Source organism: Betta splendens, chromosome 6 (assembly GCF_900634795.4).
Source record: "Betta splendens chromosome 6, fBetSpl5.4, whole genome shotgun sequence".
Taxonomy (NCBI): Eukaryota; Metazoa; Chordata; class Actinopteri; order Anabantiformes; family Osphronemidae; genus Betta; species Betta splendens.
Window position 1 is genome coordinate 7,362,857 of NC_040886.2, and position 15,380 is coordinate 7,378,236.

Below are 15,380 nucleotides of genomic sequence, written 5' to 3' on the forward strand. Positions count from 1 at the left end.
ATCGGCCAGGGCTGAAATCAGTCGTTTGCTCCACCGGCTTCCTGGTGTCCCCGACCCCCGTTCCTCGCGTCAGCTCGGCTCCGGCTTTATCGAATGCAGCCGGCTTCCTGTTTTTTGCAGGATCCCAGGGAACATTTCAGCTGGTCGTTTGTGTCGCTCGCTCATTTGGAGACGCAGCAGACAGATGTGCGGCCAGCTCTGGAGCTAGTTCAGGGCTGGGTCACTCTCCGAGTGCGGACTTCCACCTGTTTTGTGGACAAGCGCTGCCTTTCTTTGCAAACTTGTTTGGCGAGGGCAGAGCAGAGGCTACAGCCCATATGGTTCCTGGAACGAGTCAACCTTGGACCCATCACTCATATATTCTTCAGTGCTTTTTAGCGGTCGAGCAGAATGTCACACATGAACCCAGAGGAAGTCGGCCTCCAGGCCAGTGCTTACGCAGGCCTCCCGCTCACTCTGGCCTGGACAGTGTCCCACCGTTAACGCGCAAGCTGCTGGCGCGTTGCACAGGGAACAGCTCTTTGGCTGCACCAATTTCTTGTTTCTCTTCTCAGATCTCTGCCTTTCGCAGTCACGGTTCACGTGTAACTCTACCTCTCCGCTCAATGAAAATACAACCAATGCTGCTCAGGCTCGGTTCCCAGTGTGTTCAAACCCCTGTGGCACTCCTGTTCGCTGGCTGTAGAAAGGCAGCCTGGCTTGCAGCGTTTCCAGGAGCGCTGCCCTAGAAATGTCACCCATACGAAGTATTTTCAGCTTAACTGTGGAGTCCCTGTAATATATGTAGCTTCTCAGACCTAGAACCAGCCATATATGGGGCATTTAACGCCAAGGGAAGCCTGTGATGCATCTGTCCTCGGCTTTAGTAGATGGAGGATGACAAATATTAGCTCACAAACACGGGCCAAGACATTGATGTCAATACAGAGACACAGGAAAATGTTCCCTGGACCCCTGAGTGTAGGTCTGTGACAAATCTGTCAACATTCTGCACCACAGCTTCTCTATAATGCATGTCTTATTTCATATTCCTAAATGTACCATGTAAACATCAGGTCTGTACTTATTTTTCCACACGAATCCCTGTCAACTGTGTTTCTCCGTCTGCGGCCCGTTTAGGAAGGACCAGAACCTGCTGTCGCCTGTCAACTGCTGGTACCTGCTGCTGAACCAGGTGAGGCGGGAGAGCAAGGACCACGCCACGCTGAGTGACATCTACCTCAACAACGTCATCATGAGGTTCATGCAGATCAGCGAGGACTCCACACGGCTGCTCAAAAAGGTGAGAGGGAACCGAGAGCGGCTGAAGCGACTTTCAGCAACGCTGTGCAGCAATTAACTCGTTGATAATTAATGTAAGCACGGACACAGTTAAATAGGAAAGTGAACATGCTGAAAAGACATTAGTGTATATTTTGAATACAATAGCTGACAATAACAATTTAGTGCAGGAAATCATGGGAAATGCGCGAGATAACAAGGTACAGGAAGGTGAAGAGTTTTTCTGGGCTAAATTTAAACATTGCTGCTTTTACGGGTCTTCAGTCTGTAGATAAACTGAAATGCATGGCAATTATTTCACTCTCACCTGCTGCTGTACAGTTTTTCAGCAGTGATGCAATACAAGTCTACACAGTCTGTGTACGCGTGTGTTATTTTATTTTGTGATGTAGTTCACCTCTTTGCCCTCCTTGATGTCTTCGATGCTCCACGTTTCGATCTCTGTTTTACTGGTGCTTGACATCTACTGCAAGAGTTCAGATGTTCGTCGCTTCATTTTCTTCAACATCAACATCTGTTAGAGGGGTCAGATTGGACAGCAGCGTCTCTAGTCACTCACGTCAGTAGCAGTCTTTCATTTAGCTAATTTAGCTGTGCTGTGTAGTAGCGTGATTTGCAGGGTATATGTTTATATTCAGCTCTGGTGGGATGGGCTTCTGCTGGGCTCCTGCGGTTTGCTTTAGTTTTGTGAATTGAAGTAATGCAGATGAACCTTGGTCCCCACAATGTCAGATCAGTAGGCATCCACTCTCTCCTTTTGAAGGCTGTGGCTTCATGGCTGAAAACCGGGTCCCCGCTTGCCGTTCCCACCGCATAGACGGCAACTCCCTCACAGATTATGTGCTTCCCTGCCGCAGGAGTCACATGAACTCACCCCAGGCCTAAATTACAAAGTGGCTTTTCTTCAGAGGAGTGTCTTTGTGTCACTTTAAGGTTTTCTATGTCTCTTTCTCCTCCCTTTTTATCCACATGACTTTAAGCCATAAATATCAAAACCCCTAGATTAAAAAAAAGTTCAGTTAAGCTTTTATGTTTGTTCAAGTAATTAGCAACTAGTGATCTCTGTGGTATCGTCTGCTTAGGGGCGTGGTTCTTAAATACCCATCAGACCCCCCTGCACGCATGCACGCACGCACACACACACACACACACACACAGAGGAAGTTGAAGGAGTCATTTCCTTTTGACATTGTTTAAAGGATGTTGGTTGGACTGATGAGGCCAGATGTGAAACAGCTATATTACAGATGTTTAGTAGCTCTCTGGTGACACTTGCTAAAACCTGCCTACCTCCACGCCAGACTTGGCAGCGTTCCACCATTCTGCAACATCTAACTCCAAGCTGCAATAGTTAGTCGTCTCTCAGTGGATTCAGGTGACGCTGTGCCAAAGAAAGAAAAAAAAAACAACAGCAGCCCAGTGGGAGGTCCTGGTTCATAGGACACCTGAGACACAGCTCGCCCTCTAATTAAAGCTTCAGCGAGCTCTTTCATCTCGGCAGAGCTTCAGTAACAAGGCACAAACTACAGAGGAGTGCCCACGTCGGGCTCCCTCAGTTTGGAGGAGACAGCTGTACTGTCATCCTTCCAGCACATCAAAGACCTGTTTTCCCTTCGTTGTGTGTTCTGGTCTCAAGCTGCGAGGTGGAACAGTAGAGGATGGCCCCTGATGTCGACGTCCTCCGGTCAACCTGTTTGTTTTTCTGTGTCTGCGTGTGCATGCTCCGTTGGGAACCCCTTCGTCCAACGCTCAGTTAGACGTGTCTTTTAAGTGCTTGTCAATGTTGCAGTGACGGGATCTTTTCAGTTGTAACTGAGCACAATTCAAAACCCAGTGGGTTTTTTTTAACGGCCACGTGTAGAACGTAATTGTGACTAGCAATAGTTGCATGGTTTGAGTGTCGCTGAAATTCAAATTGAGGAGGGGAAGCCCTTCCTAACACGCTTTTAATATAAGTCAGAATTAAAAAGCTGGGTTAAAATGAATATATCTTACTTGTGCAGATTGAATCAGCAGCACTGTTCATGCAAACCAGCAGTTAGTAAATCACCATTATTGCTCACATTTTAAGGCATATAAACGCCGGATGTAGCGAAGGCTCAACCTTTGATTCACTTTCATTCAGCTGTAATGTCCTTTTACTTTTATCTCTATTTTTATCTCATTTACTCTAACACACAATCTATTGTAGCACATGTGACCCTGAGAAGGCTTTTCATCGAGCTCTGGATCATTTCCCAGCCTTCTCAATGAAGACGAGTGTTCGATCTGACAGATAGTCAAAGGTTCTGTCTGAACCAACGGTTCCTAATGGATTTTCCCACAGGACGAGGTCGGTGTCTTCATGATATGGAAGAGTTCACAGCTAATAGGCAGCTAGCTTTATATATCCTACTGTCATCTGTTACGAGGTATAATTACAGATCCACAGTACCGCAGACCTCACAGCTCTCTTATCTGCAGTCCAATCTTAAGCATGCCTGAGGTCACCACTTGGTAAGTGTGGCCCAAAGCTCCGGGTTATCCCGGTTCCCAGGCCGTTGCCCTCAGCTCAGAGCTGCAAAGCGGTTAAGTGACAGACCGAGCGGTGGCTGCTTGGTTGTTGCCCATGGGCCAGGTCAGCCAGCGTGGCACTCTAATTTCAGACGCCAGCCTGGCAGCCAGCGACCGAGCGTCTAATCCTCTTTGCCGTCTATTCACACGCTTGGACATCACTGAGACTTACATGTGAGACTTGTGAGGAACAAGATGGAGAGTTTGACAGTGTTTGTTCTGGTGACGTTGCTTCTCATGTTTAAAGAGTAAGAGTAAGAGAAAATGTGGCTGTGGTGTGAGGCTCTGCAAGTTGAGTAGTTGAGTCTACTTTCTCACCATGATAACTCCTCGTCTTGATCAGAAGCAAATCTCTTTTCCACTGCACTACTCTGCGTGCTTGGGTTCCATGTCAGGCTCCCAGAATAAGGTTTGTCTGAGGATAATTGGGTTAGAGAAAGACCTGGAGTTCGAGCTGAGGCTGTAACACAATTCAAGTAGCAGCACATGGCATCGACTGTGGTGGAGAGATCAAAAATTCACCGTCATGACTCATATTCCCAGAAACCCGCGATGCAGTATATGAGACGGTGTGAAAGAAATCTGGGAGCTTCACAGTTAAATTAATAGTCGAAGCTCCTCTAAATCCATCATGGTATCGCTGCTAAACTGTGTCCCACAAGCAGGAGATGCATTAACAGGGGCGTGTGTGTGATAGTGTTACTGAGTCAGCCCTGTGGCGAGGCTGATCGAGTTACCATAACTGGGAGAAATCCTTCACGTTCGGGCGGAGAGGCCAGATAATGCGTCGAGCATGTGGACAGTGAAACCCGAGCTGTGTTTTACGAGGGGAAAAGCGTCGACACCGACACCGCTCTCAGACTCGAACCCAGTGTTTGACGCAGTGATATAAATGCAAAGTGATCTAAAAGGTTATTGTTTCTGTCTGTTCCCTTTCACAGTAATGCTGACAAACATGAGTCGGTGCCTTGCGCCGTTCAGTTAAAAAGGATTTCTTGAATCAGTATGTATCTCATTGTCTTTTGCTTCTCTGTCTCCTTTTTTTAGAGCAAGGAAATCACCTTTCAGCTCCAAGAAGACTTAATGAAAGTCCTAAATGAGCTGTACACGGTAAGTAGTTTCTTTATGGTTTTTTTTTAACTAATTCTCTTAAGCACATTGTTCTTTGCTGTGGCTGAGACAGGTTTCTAGCACCATGCAAACTAATCTCCAGCTCTTTGTAGCAGCTTGTTTTCTTCAGCCTGGTAGCTCAGTGGTATCTGGGCGATCTTGAATTAAACATGTTAACAAATAGCGGACCACCGACGGGATTCCCTGCTCAGACAGCGGGGAAAGTTTCTTGTTCCTTTCCAGCACAAGGACCGAACCGGCTCAAACTGTCTGTTTGCTCAGCTCATCAGAGTGGCTGTTCCTCGGGTTAAGGGCTCTGTCTGCCGGGTTTGGTTTTCATATTCATGCAAAGCCATTCCAGGTACTTGGAGCCATTCCTGTAGCAACAACTTTGCCATGTTTTTCAATGTGATGATATTATAAATTATATTGGAACTCATAGCATAACAAAAGCAACTCACAGATTGGCTTTCATTCATGTTTTAATAAACAGTAATGTAGCAGTGCCCCACAGCTGACATGTTTTCTGTGCTTTCTGTACTAACATGTCATCAGACCATCAAACGAGGCGCACATCCACAGTCTGCTCTGTCTAAAGGCCATTTCATCACAGCTGGTCAATGCATCTGCTGTGTAGCTCTGACGTCAGTAGAGCAAGGTGATTAAATCACGGATCAATAATTAATTCTGTTGCAATAGTTGCCACATTCCACCCTGGTAGCCTTCTGGTCTAGTTTAATGACTCGCACGTGTTGCTGGACAGTTACATGCCCATGTTCTTTAGAGGACAGTTGGACATGTGTTTGCTGTTGCATTTTTTGGTTTAAGTCACTACTCAGAGGCACCACTGATGTTGAACGCTGACCAGGCATTGTGACTTCAGAATAACTTCCTGGGTTAAGACGTTTTGAGTCTCATCTCTGACTTTACATAAATCTAAGGTTGGGCCTTGAACGCAGTTGGACAACACTGGTCATATTTTCAGGCTGTGCTGCTTCAAAACGCAGCGTGTTAATCCAAACCCGGCGTCTTTCACCCTCGCCACAGTCCACAGTGTGGGAGGACACACACACACACACACACACACACACACACACACACACACACACACACACACACACACACACACACACACACACACACACCCTCCTCCAGTAAAATGACAGGTCTCTGCTTCTAAATTTGTCCCTCTAAAAGAAGCACCAATGTAAACACGGCAGCGGCAGACTCCAGACCAGTAAGTGAGGAGTATAGGGCCCAAGGTCAGTCACCCATCTCTAAACTGGTTCCAGTTGGGTTAAACCCCACAGAGGGATCCAGACAACACGGACTTCACTGTGTTATTCCACCCATACAGAAATAACTTTGTTTGGGTTAGAGATGTTTAGATTTTGAAACGGGTGAGTTGGTTTCTAGTCACATTAGGGTTTTGAGCAGATGAATGTTTTGCGGACAAAAGTTGCGGAACTGTAATTTACCGGAGTTTGTTTGTTCTATGTTCAACCACTGGCGCAACAAAATGCATTTGTAAGTAAGTAAACGACATATAGCCTATGTTGTTTTTAAGTTAATTTAGTTTCATATGGCGAGTTGATCATGAAGATGTTGACAGTTCTTTATTTCCCAGAGGCAGTGATTAATCAGTCAGTTTATCTGTTTGTAATCTCTCCTACTGATGACATAAACTCTGCTGTCAGCTCTGTAGGAGCTATAAACGCATGGTTTTATTGGTGGTTTACCTGACAGCTATCATCTGAGTCACTACTTAATGGCTTCGTGGAGTGTGTACAGTTTGAGTATTGCTCACTCCAGCCTCTTCTAAGAATGATGACTCAACCCTTAGGAAGCAGTGTGAATCAGGTCACACTGGTCACAATAAAGGTCAGACTTATTCTTTGCCTAAATATAGCTGCAGTGATGACACAAGGGGCAGAAAGGTTCAAGTCTCACTGATCAATAAGCTAAAATCATCAGAACCTGGTTTAGGCCAGAACCTGAGCTGCAGGTTCAGCAGGACTAAAACTAAACAAAGACAGCACTGCGACTGCAGCTCATTGTCACGTCACGACACTGTGTGTCCTCAGGTGATGAAGACCTACCACATGTACCACTCGGAGAGCATCAACGCCGAAAGCAAGCTGAAGGAGGCCGAGAAGCAGGAGGAGAAGCAGATCAGCAGGGCGGATCCGGTCTTCAGCATCCGGATGGAGGACAAATACCAAAAGCGCAGCTCTGTGAAGAAGATCGAGAAGATGAAAGAAAAGGTAGAACGCCGGGGTTCGTCCAGTTTGGATCGGAATTGGAAACATACAAGCAGTTAGCAGTCACATTACTTAAGACAACCGGATTCAGTGTAGTTTGAGATGCAGCGTGTGACACATGTTCTATTAAACATACTTTAGGCATTGTCTCAGCCAAACAGGCGGTGATCGGGGCCTGTATTCTTAGAACAAGCCTGTTTCCTGTTAAATCCCTGGGAAAGACTATCACAGTCTGGGTTCACAAAACAACTTGAAACACATTTAGGAAGTGCTAAAATATGGTTGACGTGGCAGCTTGAATCAGATGACACTGGTCAGCAGACAATGAGTAACAGCACACAGCTCTGTCTGGTGGAGAGGAAGTGGTGGATGCAAACACAGACGGAGGTGTCACAGTCAAAGTAAAGACACAAGCTGCGTTTACTTGAAGTTTTTCAGGTTCTGTACCTTAAGCTATTTTTAACAGAACCATTATTTCTCCTCAGCTGTTTACCGAAACTGCTACTTTGCCAGTAATCCCGTCTCGACTCCGCGCGCGGCGAGAGATGAAAGCACAATCGCTTGTCAGAACGGCAGCTCCCGACTCATTAAATCCATCCTCCGCTGCTCCCTCTGTTGTTGTCTGCTTCTAATTCATGCCTCTAATTCCCCCATCAGCGTCAAGCCAAGTACTCCGAGAACAAGCTGAAGTCGATCAAAGCGCGGAACGAGTACCTACTGACGCTGGAAGCGACAAACTCCTCCGTTTTCAAATACTACATCAACGACTTGTCAGATTTAATTGACGTAAGTATAAAACTGCATGCGTTTGCCAACAGCCGCATCAGCGTCTTTCCCTCCAACAACAGGATAATGTTTTTTGCTGATGACATTTTTACATAAACAAAACGCACTTTGCATTACTTTTTACGATGGATAATGCAGATTCCCATCCCATTACTACTCCAGTACTTTGACTGACTTTTAGAGGAGATTTAAAAGGATGCAGGAGATGTTAGGACGCCTGACTATGGGAAGGACTTACTGTGCAGGACAGAATTAAGGCAGGTCATTCATGATTAAACACTATTGTTTCTGTTTTTCATCCTCTGTATTAGATTAGATTATTAGATTATGTACTTGAGGCCACATTTTTTGGCTTTTTAAAATAACAGAAACCTACAATATATTTTAACATGTTATTTAAACTGTGGATCACCCGATGTATTATTATTATTATTTTGTAAGGGAAATACCTTTACTGCAGTCTTTTCAGTGGAGTTTCTAAGGAAACCGGAGAAGGCAGAGAGTAGTTGAGGTTTTATATTCCAGACAGGGCTGAAGGAGAAATGCAACCTCTACTCAGTGGCATGCTGTGCACTGAAATTACCCTTCTTCCCACTTTATAAGCCTTCATGTCTCACCAGGGTGTGTGTGTGTGTGTGTGTGTGTGTGTGTGTGTGTGTGTGTGTGTGTGTGTGTGTGTGTGTGTGTGTGTGTGTGTGTGTGTGTGTGTGTGTGTGTGTGTGTGTGTGTGTGTGTGTGTGTGTGTGTGTGTGTGTGTGTGTGTGTGCGTGCGCCTGTGTGCGTGCGCCTGTGTGCGTGCGCCTGTGTGTTGTTTGACGTGGGATGCGCGTTGCCAGAGCTGCATGTGCAGCCTCGCAGTCATTTGATTATTGAGGGAGGCTTTTCATTGTCTACAAACAAAGGGCACAACCTTTCTGTTGGTCGTGTCATGTTTCCTTTTTTTCTCGGGCCCCGTTGGGTTGTGTGCCTGTGCTGGACGCCCGGGGCTGTGTTTATTCTCAGGAGAGGTTTTGGCATTAAAGCATTGCTCAGGTTGTACAACTGACAGGTGACTGCTGGCCAAGTAAGTGCTGTACTGTTTATTGGGGAACGACTCCGGTCCAGTATTTAGAGTTTGGGTGTTGGGCCCAACTTACCTTTGCATATTTGTGACAAAATTCACCTCTAAGTTTCAAGACAAGCTCCTCTTCAGCTTTTCTACTTTATGGGAGTTTATTGTCCTGAATACTAGATCATAAAAAAGTTAAATAAGTTAAGGTAAGTATCCTAAAACCTGTCCTATTTCATCACTTCCCAGCCTTATCTGACGTTGGACCCCTTCTTTGCCCGCAGTGTTGTGACCTAGGCTACCACGCCAGCCTGAACCGAGCGCTGCGGACGTACCTGTCGGCCGAATACAACCTCGAGACCTCGCGCCACGAGGGTCTTGATATCATTGAAAATGCCGTGGACAGCTTGGACCCGCGAAGCGACCGACAGAGGTTCATGGAGATGTATCCCACTGCCTTCTGCCCTCCCACAAAGTTTGAGTTCCAGTCTCACATGGGAGATGAGGTAGGTGTGCTGAAAAATATAGAGGGAAATTTAGAGTTGATTAAAACGAAAAGACTTAAAGTTTCCGACTTAATGAGGTCTGACTTTCAGTAGCTTAAGTGCAGCCCTTTACTGCGTCTCTGCTGTCGAACCAGGTTTTATGGGGCGCTGAAATTGACAACTAATGTGTTATTTCTGTGCCTCCAGCTACGTGGCAGAGCACGTTCAGAGTTTTACAGTTTGGCTGGCGATACCACTGATATCATGTCTGTTTACTAGCTGCTGTTGTGCGGATGTTGAAATTAATTTACCAAGTCTATGTGCTCTGCAGTGGATGAAGAATCTAGATGCCTACGTCGTCACACGTCGTTTTTGTTTCTTCAGGTTCAATCAAATCAAGTTCATTTATATAGCACCAAAGTACTTCACATGAAAGAGAACAGATAAAATAGATAATAGGTAGGTTTAACCTCACATGTTTTGTCTTGAATTTTTTAGGTGTGTCAGATCTCGGTGCAGCCGCCGGTGAACGGAGAGCTCATCCTGAGGTTCCAGCAGCTGCAGTCCCGTTTGGCAACTTTGAAAATCGAGAACGAGGAGGTAAAACATTATGCTTTTACCTGCACCACTTAACCTGTCTAGTGGGTTTCATTGACTTTGCACAAACACATGTGAATGATCTTTTTTAATGTATGAGAGAAGTGTGCAACTTTTACCCTTGGTAACTGATGCGATCATCATTTCCAGCAAATGAAATATTATTCCCAGTAAGACTTTCTCATAATCATCATACATACATTTGTATTACTGGATTTTAAACTCTAGTCACATTTTTGGGGATATTTATGCAGCGAAAACATTGTTTCCAAAGAGTTCGCCAAACCTAAGTGGCGCTTTATTCGTGGTAAGGTGGGGTGTAAACATAGAAAATATGTCAAAGCTGTTCTGCTCTCCTGCAGCTCTGTTGTCTGCCAGGGATCCAGAAGTTCTCTTAAGCTCACAGTCGCTGAGCATAAAAACTCAGACAAAGTTAACTTTAGCCAGAAGTCGTCCAAGGTGAGAGAGAGAAGAGTTGATGATGATCACCGCAGAAATCAAAGTTTTGCGTGTGTACACACACACACACACACACACACACACACACACACACACACACACACACACACACACACACACACACACACACACACACACACACACACACACACACACACACACACACACACACACACTATGCCCTGCAGGTAGCCATCAAACCCTCTCTGTGAAGCCTCCATTTTCGTTCCCACCGGTAGATTTCACTGTCTTGTTCTGCTCAAACCTCTCCCGAGCAGCTCTGTTTTGACACCGGAGATGCATCTCCGCGTCCCTGTCTGGTTCCTTTTAATCTGTCTGCGACACGCTTGAGTAAGTCGGTATTTGTTCGTAAAGCAAACGTCTCTGGGAGAAAGAAGCCTGTGACTGCTGCTAATTCAGAGTGCAGCCACATCAGCACCACGTCTGACCTGCTTCACCTCCGAGCTCTTAATTCTTTCTGTCTCTATATTCTCTCCATTCCCTCGCATCGGTGCACTTGATTCCTTTTATTCCTCTACACAGATACTTAAGAGCATGTACACAAACTCCATCTATATTTACTGTGACATTTCTTTGTAGCAGTTAAAAATATGGATTTTTTGGAATAGTAAAAGTTTATTTTAATTTAAGTTGTATTAAGTATTGAGTGTCCATTAGAAGTAATTTAACTCTGCTTTAAAACTGAATGAGGGCAGTGATCAGTGGCTGGAGAACTAACATTAACTGCATTCATTCAGGATTGCTGTGCATGTTCACAGCAGTTGTTGTGAGTCCATCATGCGAACGCAGTAACTTTATATCCTGAATGGGGGACCAGACCAGCGCGGGTGCCTTTGGTGTCATCACAGTTCACGGTGCCTGCTGGGTGTGTTTGTATTTGTGGGTTCCATGACAAGCTCTAGTGGCTCCGCGTCCTTGTCGGCCTACGTCTCCGAAGCGGATGTCCTGATGGCTCGGAATCGGAGGACGCCGCAGACCCCCCACCCCCTCTTCCGCGTGATACATCCTTGGAAAACAAACCTTCAAAGTGCAGCGACGAGACACACACACGCCGGGTGAATGAGCAACAGGGAAAAGAGAGAGGCTGTCTTCATAGAGTCAGGAAAAGCCGCAGGGCAGTGCTTCGTGGATGTGCAGCTGTTTCCTCAAACCCATTTGACTTCTGTGAAACGGTGAAAGGAAACATTGCGGGATCATTTGCTCTGTATCCGTGTGGGGTGGGGGCGGACGACTGGACTGACTCTGTAGCAGAGACGACAGTCTCAGAAAATCAGTTGTTCCTTTTCAGTTCATCAATCATCCAGCGTGGTTCATATCTTCGTCAGATTTAATGACAGGACCATTTAGGTCTTATTTGCTTCAGTCAGTGCCCTTGCTGACTTTCCTCCCCACCTCGGTTCTCCTTCATCTCTCACCACAGACAACATCGCTTAGCAGCTATTCTCAAGATGTTTCACACTAAACTCTCTGGCAATTTAATATGATCCTCTTCACGGGGAGTATTTGTTTATTCCTCAGATGACTCTCAGGGAGGCACATCAAAGAGTGTGTGTGTGTGTGTGTGTGTGTGTGTGTGTGTGTGTGTGTGTGTGTGTGTGTGTGTGTGTGTGTGTGTGTGTGTGTGTGTGTGTGTGTGTGTGTGTGTGTGTGTGTGTGTGTGTGTGTGTGCTCATTACCACCGGTTGTAATGGGAGAAACTACTGTCCAGTTAAACCTTTTAGCCAAGTGTCCTTTCAGGCTGTTACAGAAGAATGCACACTGCTCAACCCGCTATTGTGTGTTGGTCAAAGCAGCACCTGACGAAAACACGCAGTGGTTTGGCTTCTGACCTCGAAGTGTCGCTCACTGGACGGAGGCTCAGACTGTAAATAGCCATTCATGCTATTGTCTGTTAATCCCTCATTATTAGTAATGGCAACAGCCAAATTGTCCCAGTGTCTGCGTGTGAAATAACTATTAGCGATGATTTACAGTTTAATACACTTATTTTCTTACTGCGCCAAGTGGATTTGTACTTGGGGCTTATGTGGTCTTTGGACACACAGTTCCTTGAATTGGTGAATTCCACCATCAGAATATTGTTCTAGGAAAAACCTTAGCCGTGCTTCCTCCTTTGGATAAACATATCTCAGTCCCAGGGAAGTGTGTTGTGTAGCTACAGGAACGAATGGGCCCATCGCCCGTCTTTCTAAGAGCTCTGTTGTAATTGAGCCCAGCGATGAATCCTGGTAACTGTTCGTCTGTTGAATAATGAATGAACTCAGCAGCTTTTCCACTGGCAGCAATCCTTGCATGCATGGGTACTGCCTTTACAGCTGGACAGCTGGGCCTTTTGCCTCGACCCGAGACTACAAGGATGAGAGAGTCCAGGATTACAAAGGAATCCTACCCATTGATCCGAAAGTTTTCAACTGTTGCCAGAAGATGTGCTGATGGAGGAAGGTTTCCCCTTTATGTTCCAGTCTGCAGCAGGCTTTTACTTCACGACCGGATAGATGGCACATAACTACATTCACATTGCGTGCACCAGCGTGTGTCATCACTCTGATCCATCACAGTAAAACATGAAAGTCTGCCCTTTCCTTTCAGGTGGCTTGTGTTCCTTTTTCTTCAAGGCCAAATGAGTCAAACAGATTACAGTAATGGTTTAAAATCCACCATTGTGTCTGCCTTCATAACAGTTACACCTGGAATCCACCTTGTTCTGTCATTAGTGCTAAGGTCGTGCTGATTTAATAAGAAAGATGGGGTCACTACCTTCTTCTTAGGGTCTTTCAGGCATTTAAAGATAATTAGGAGGACCTCCAGCTGTGCCACATTCAGGGCTGTAAACTAAGGGGCCCCAATCTTTCAAAGCGCATGTGGCCACAGTCCTTCTTCCTGACCTCGGAGTGATTCTGCTGGAAGCAGGGGAGGATAACGCTGAATGCTCTGAGATGTGGTTCTTGGTGTTTCTACACCAGCTGGGCCTCCTTCCATCTGCAGCTTTACCACATCAGTGGTTCATGCTGACACACGACAGTTTTCCATCTCGTCTTTTTTGATCTTTATCTTTCTCTTCCTTTCTCCGTCTTTTCCCGTTTACCCTTGTTTTGCAGGCATTCGTATTAATATTGATAAGTTGGGAACATGTCCACAGTCTGCTTGTTTATTATTTTAATAATATCTTCATTAAACATTTGTTTGCTTGGATACCTTGATTATAACCTCCTGCCAAGAGATGAATTGTGGCTTTTGAGGAGGGAGCGTTTTGTGCGACACGCTTTTCAGCTCTTTAATGGCTTTTTCCTTTTCCTCGTCCAGATAAAGAAAACATCAGAAGCCACTTTGACCACCATCCAGGACATGGTGACCATTGAAGACTACGACGTGTCTGAGTGCTTCCACCACAACCGGTCCACCGAGTCCATCAAGTCCACTGTGTCGGAGACGTATCTTAGCAAACCCAGCATCGCTAAGAGGAGGGCCAACCAGCAGGAGACGGAACAGTTTTACTTCATGGTGAGTGAATGGAGGGCAGTCTGCTGGGTGGGATATGAGAGAGCGAGATGGCTTCAGACAAGCCTCTCATCTGTTTATGTCGTCTGCTCTGTTTAATAGTGCCTTCAGGAATAAATAAGTCTGATTACTCAAAGCTGTGCTTAATCGGGTCAGTTCAAACTGATTGGCAGCTGATCAAATCTTGATGATTTGGGCTTTTCAGTACAGAGGGACAGTCACTCGGCTGCTTTCCCGTGTCTGATGAGCCGCCGTGTCGTTTCAGCCCGAAGATGGACTCTGATTAAAAAACAACAGATTTAAACTCTCGCTGTGCTCCTCGCTCGCCGCCTTATCATAGATTGCTGTCACAGGAACAGATGCTTAGGTTGGCACTCACTGCCGCCATTCAATTACTCCCAATTCTCCACAGAAATTCCGAGAGTTTCTGGAGGGCAGCAATCTCATCACCAAGCTGCAGGCCAAACACGACCTACTGAAGAGGACGCTCGGTGAAGGTAGAGTCACAAACCCTTGACGGACCCTTTTCCTTCTGCCGTTTCGGTTCTTACAGCCTGTCGAGCACTTGCACTTGCTTTGTACAGTATTGCTCCAGCCAAAGTAATGACAGATTAGATTAGCTCCCAAATAAACCAAATATAAATAAATATTGAATTTAAACTTTCTGTGTCTCATCTAAGGTCTATAATTTGGAAATCTGCTTTTTCCGCCAGTCTGTGGTTCTAGATGGCAATCTGGGAGCTTTGGGTTTTAGCAGAATGAGGCAGAGCAGGGGGGGTGATCCTCTCAGTAAGTGATTTTATCCAGATTTACTCGCCTGCTGTGGCAGTCATTAGGATGGACTCTCCTTGTTCTGCTCTGGTGGGATTTCCTCGAGACCGCGACTAATCTAGCAGCCCCAGACACTGTCTTTGAGCCATTGTTCTGGGCGGCAGTCCTGGTGGTCTCCGTCCAACTTCCCACCTGATGAGTGATGGAGCCGCGTGCTCATGAGGAAGAAGGGAAAACTCTCCTGCACGCTCTTTAATCGTATTGGTTTCAGCGAGCTGAAGTATAGTATGAGTCACTCATACACACAGACAGGTCACATCCTGCTCATGTGAACAGATGGCCCCGTAAATGAGGCTACTCCTGTTCTCTTGTAGCATTTGGGAGCTATTTTGTGCTTAGTTGTTCTTTGCCTGACCTGACTTGTAGGCTCTGTGTTCCTAGAATGATTACTGTATGTGTAGTCTATGTGAGCTGTTAACATGCAACTTCCAGGTCTCTGTGCAGACTGTG

The 15,380-nt window shown here is 45.9% G+C and overlaps 1 protein-coding gene across 6 annotated transcripts in view; it reads left to right on the forward strand.

Moving 5' to 3' along the window:
- srgap1a (SLIT-ROBO Rho GTPase activating protein 1a) overlaps positions 1–15,380 on the forward strand; it is a 53,046-nt gene that overhangs the window by 22,766 nt on the left and 14,900 nt on the right. For all 6 annotated transcript variants that reach the window (XM_055509996.1, XM_055509995.1, XM_055509994.1 and 3 more), the window contains exons 3-10: positions 1,120–1,282; positions 4,882–4,944; positions 7,029–7,208; positions 7,863–7,991; positions 9,324–9,545; positions 10,023–10,124; positions 13,905–14,102; positions 14,512–14,596. In XM_055509996.1, the coding sequence (XP_055365971.1) occupies positions 1,120–1,282; positions 4,882–4,944; positions 7,029–7,208; positions 7,863–7,991; positions 9,324–9,545; positions 10,023–10,124; positions 13,905–14,102; positions 14,512–14,596 (1,142 nt within the window). The remainder of the gene's footprint in view (positions 1–1,119; positions 1,283–4,881; positions 4,945–7,028; positions 7,209–7,862; positions 7,992–9,323; positions 9,546–10,022; positions 10,125–13,904; positions 14,103–14,511; positions 14,597–15,380) is intronic.